Source organism: Lutra lutra, chromosome 8 (genome assembly GCF_902655055.1).
Source record: "Lutra lutra chromosome 8, mLutLut1.2, whole genome shotgun sequence".
NCBI classification, from domain to species: Eukaryota; Metazoa; Chordata; class Mammalia; order Carnivora; family Mustelidae; genus Lutra; species Lutra lutra.
The window spans coordinates 53,916,040-53,920,528 of NC_062285.1; the positions used below are offsets into that span (position 1 = coordinate 53,916,040).

General features: G+C 34.4%; 1 protein-coding gene across 1 annotated transcript; it reads right to left on the reverse strand.

Moving 5' to 3' along the window:
- Positions 1-484: 484 nt before the first annotated feature.
- Positions 485-1,426, reverse strand: LOC125107781 (olfactory receptor 9K2-like). The gene has a single exon (XM_047743173.1). It carries the CDS (start codon positions 1,424-1,426, stop codon positions 485-487), a length of 942 nt encoding a protein of 313 aa, XP_047599129.1.
- Positions 1,427-4,489: the final 3,063 nt, after the last annotated feature.

Sequence of the window (4,489 nt, forward strand, 5' to 3'; positions counted from 1 at the left end):
TTATCTTTTGCCTGACATAGAAAACAAAGCATAACACTAACATTTATACTAACTACCATTTGCATATAAACCATTGGGTCACACAGTTTCTAAGTTAATCATTATATCAGGTATTTTCTGCATTTCTATTTTACTTACATAGGGAAGCAAAACTATAAAATTCTATACTTCCCCATTCGCATAACATATTATTGCCTACAGAGTGAGAAATACATAACCCTTTATAGAAATGCAGCAGATTTCCATGGTGTCCAGAATTTTCAGATTTAACATTGCCTTGAGAAAAAGTGAATATGTTATTTCAAGCTTTCTTTACAGGATGTTATTAATGCTGTGGAATAAAACAGTTGAGGTGCATTTTTCCTTGAGGGGGTGGGTTTTTTTTTATTTTTTAAATAAACCTGAGCTTTAAATGCCTCAGTCTAGAAGATCAAGGAGACAAAATCAGTTGGTACAAGAAACAGTAGAACAGGTGGAAGCAGATTTAAAGTACAACTTTTTTCTTCCATAGGACTTTTTTCATGGCATCTTTAACATCCTTATTTCTTAGAGAGTAGATTAAAGGGTTCAGCATAGGTGTGAACAAAATGTAACACACTGAAGCCACTTTACGAAGTTCAGGGTTACTTGGAGGTGTGAGGTAGACAAAGGAGACAGTCCCATAGAGCAAACTTACAACCCCCAAGTGGGAGCTGCAAGTGGAGAAGGCTTTCTTCCTCCCTTCACTGGAGCGGATTTTTAAGACTGCAGACACAATATACATATAAGATACCACAATAACAACTATTGTGGGCAAAATAATGAGCACAGCCAGACTAAATGACACCATCTTATTCATAAAGATATTGGAACAGGAGATCTTCTCAATTGGGTTGGAATCACAGTAGAAGTGATCAATGACTCGGGAAGCACAGAAAGACATTGAGAAGGTTACACTGATTTGAAGGATGGAACTGACCCAGCCACAGAGATAGGAACCAGCCACCAACTGGATACAGAGGCTTCTTGACATGCGGACAGTGTAGAGGAGTGGGTTGCAGATGGCAATGAAGCGGTCATAGGCCATGGCTGCCAGGACAAAAGCCTCTGTGACCATGAAGAGTGCATAAAAAAATAGCTGAGCCACACAACCTGCAAAAGATATGGTCTTTCTCTGAGACAGGATGTTGACCATGGCTTTAGGTACAATCACAGTGGAGTAGGAGAGGTCAATGATGGAGAGATTGCCTAGGAAGAAATACATTGGTGTGTTCAGCCGGGGATCAGTCACAATGATGCCAATCATGCTAAGGTTCCCCAGAAGGACCATCCCATAAACAATCAGGAATAGTAGGAAGAGGAGACTGTGGAGCTCTGGACGGACCCTGATGCCTACAAGAATGAAGTCAGTCACTTCTGAGTGGTTGTCTCCGCCCTTGTCACCCATGGCAAATTTCTGCTTTAAAGTATAATAGAAAGTCAACAGATAAAGTTTCCACTATTTCTCTACCATCACGTATAATACTTTACATTAAAAAAAAAAACTTATAGTTGACAGAATACTTTCAAGTTAAGTCCCATTAAGTTTACACACATGAGAAAATTCAAGATGAGAGATATTTGACGTGTCTAAGGTAACAAAACTGGTTAAGGCAACACAACTGGTTAAGGTTGAAACTAGAATTTGAACTCAAGGTGAAATATTTTGTATTCAAGTTTACTGTGAATTTCAACACAACGAAGTCTGATATATCCTTATGTCTTTCTATCTTGTCATACAGATGGTTTGCAAGATGTCATTTGTGATTTCAAAGTACTAAAGTCTAACTCTTCATATTAAGAAAAAGACACTTCCTTAAATTTCATTTATCATTTTATATTCATTTTTATAATAATACTTTGCTTCAAAACAGTAAACATAATTAATCTAGCAAAAGAAAGATACAAGTTCTTTTCAAGATAATATGAACTTTCTACCAAAAAGAGCTCTTACAACAGCAAGTAAGTTACTGAGGAGTTAACTGTCTTATTTGAGATCTTTAAAAATAAAAGCAGACTTTAACTTCTGGAAAAAGTCTAATTTTATTTAAATGCAAAATAAAATGTGATCGATGCCTTTATAATTTGTATCCTGTAAAGTTTGTTGCTATTGTTTTTCTCTGTATAAATCTGTCAAGAAATCCATGTCATCTCCAACTTCTAAACTTGAGAAAAAATTAGAAACTTCAAAGTGTAAAAAGAATGTATTAGATTAAAGAGCAAGTTTTATTAAACTTTTTTTTAAGATTTTTTTTATTTATTTATTTGACAGAGATCACAAGTAGGCAGAGAGAGAGAGAGGAGGAATCAGGCTCCCTGCCGAGCAGAGAGCCTGATCAGGGCTCAATCCCAGGACCCCGGGATCATGACCCAAGCCGAAGGCAGAGGCTTTAACCCATTGAGCCACCCAGGTGCCCCACATTTTATTAAACTCTTAACCTGATGGTCAAAGCTCAGTAGTTTTAAAAATAAAATTTGATTTTCTAGAAATATCTAAATTAACCTATTTGGGGTTACCTGCTAAGCAATCAAGGCAACATTGGTTAATGTGAGATATTTTTGTATTTTCCTATGAAAGAACACAGCTGGTGTCAATTAAGGATGACCTCACACATCTTTTCTTCTTTGGTAGCATTTAAAACAAGTGTAATTTATGCTTTCAAGGAGAGGTACAGATAAGAAAAACCAGCAAATGATCCACAAAATGTCTTTATTGAACTTGATATGAGTGATACAGTAGCAGTCAAATTAGAGAGTATTCAGAGTTTCTCCTGACTCTCTATCCTCCCTCAATTGTAAGAGGTTTACTTTTTTGTTTTTTGACTGTCTACAAAAATCCCTCAGATCCCAAAGCCTTCATGACTTTCTTTGCTTCTTTCATTTGTTGCCTCTCCCAACAACTCTGTCAAAGAAGGGCATGAAATTAATTCATATAGATTCAAATTAAGAGGAACAAATGACAAATGAAATATAGCACTATTCTAAGTCTTCACTCTACTGTCCCACCACTTTTGGAAATCCATTCAAGTAATTGTATAGTAATTTGGTTTTTATTAGGAGGCAGGGGGATGAATTAGGTTTACAGTTTAACACACATGAAGATGCTGATATTTTATTCTAGAACTAATAGAACAAAGCTTTTTTTAGGCAAAAAACTGAACAGATCAGTTTCAAGCACCAATCCTCATTTGCTGGTTTGGAATGGGGGAAAAGAGGACAGTTAAAGAAAATAGGAAGCCCTTTTAAGACATGCTAACCTTTTTTCACTCGTAACTCTTCTTTCTGCAAAGAGACACAAGATTTGTAGGTCTTGTCCTTTGGTCTTATTTACAAAGGAGGAGGAGAAGAAAAAATCTTAAGTTCTTATACCAAATCATGTCATTTTTTTGATACTATATCAATGAAAACAACTATCAATATTTCAAGGATATACATTTTCATTTGTCTGATTATCCATTAATATGTTTATTCAATATTTTTGAGTACCTGTTCTGGGCCAAGCATTGTGCCTGGCACTGAATATGAAGAAAAAAAAAGAAATTATAGCAGTACTAGTTTTGTGGCATGATATGATCCTGGATATGAGGTATTTATTATAATATTACAACTACATTTATTTAATGCATCACTAAATGTCCAGTATTAAGCAAATAAATTCACTGCTAGCCTTTAAAAAACATGTTATTTTTAACTGTGGATAATAAAACTTTTAGCTATGAGGTTCTATGACCATAGGAACCTTAGTATAGGCAGGCTTTTGAGAGCAATCCTGACATTAAATGTTCCATATTACATTCTGACAATACTGTGTCACAATTTTTGGTTCAGAAAATGTTATCAGTGTACCTGTAAGGAAAAGGAGATGGCTCTAACCTAGAGTAATAAAATACAGTAAAGTAATACTGTTTATCACTTTTATACAAAATTATAGACTAAGGCTGATGAAAGATTCCCCTCCATTCATAAATGAATGATAAATAGCCAATACTAGGTATAAAATAATCAAAACAGCAATGATGCAAGATTTTTATGATTGTGAAGTTCTCTAAGCAACAGAAAAGAGAGATAAACAAATAATAGAATATACATCACTAAGACTATCTTTTAAACCTCAGTTATCGTATTCCCAGTCTGATTTAGTTATGGTCTTTCTTCAAGCAATAGACTATAAATCATTGAGATTTATTTTTACCTTGATAACTTTTAATTTATGGCATATCACATTCTGATACTCAAAAACTGTCTTTTAACCATATATAAAATGTCCTTGGCTATCTTTTTGAGTGACTAAAATAGGTACAATTTCTTTTTAATTATTCTTACCTGAACTTATATTTCTTTTCTATCTTGTGAACTTGTTCATGTGACACTACAGAAATTCAAATTCTTTTCCTTTCATCTGGAAAAGAAGATGTATTTTAAAAATAAAACTATCAATGACAATGACAAAATTAAACATCCCAAGCAATGT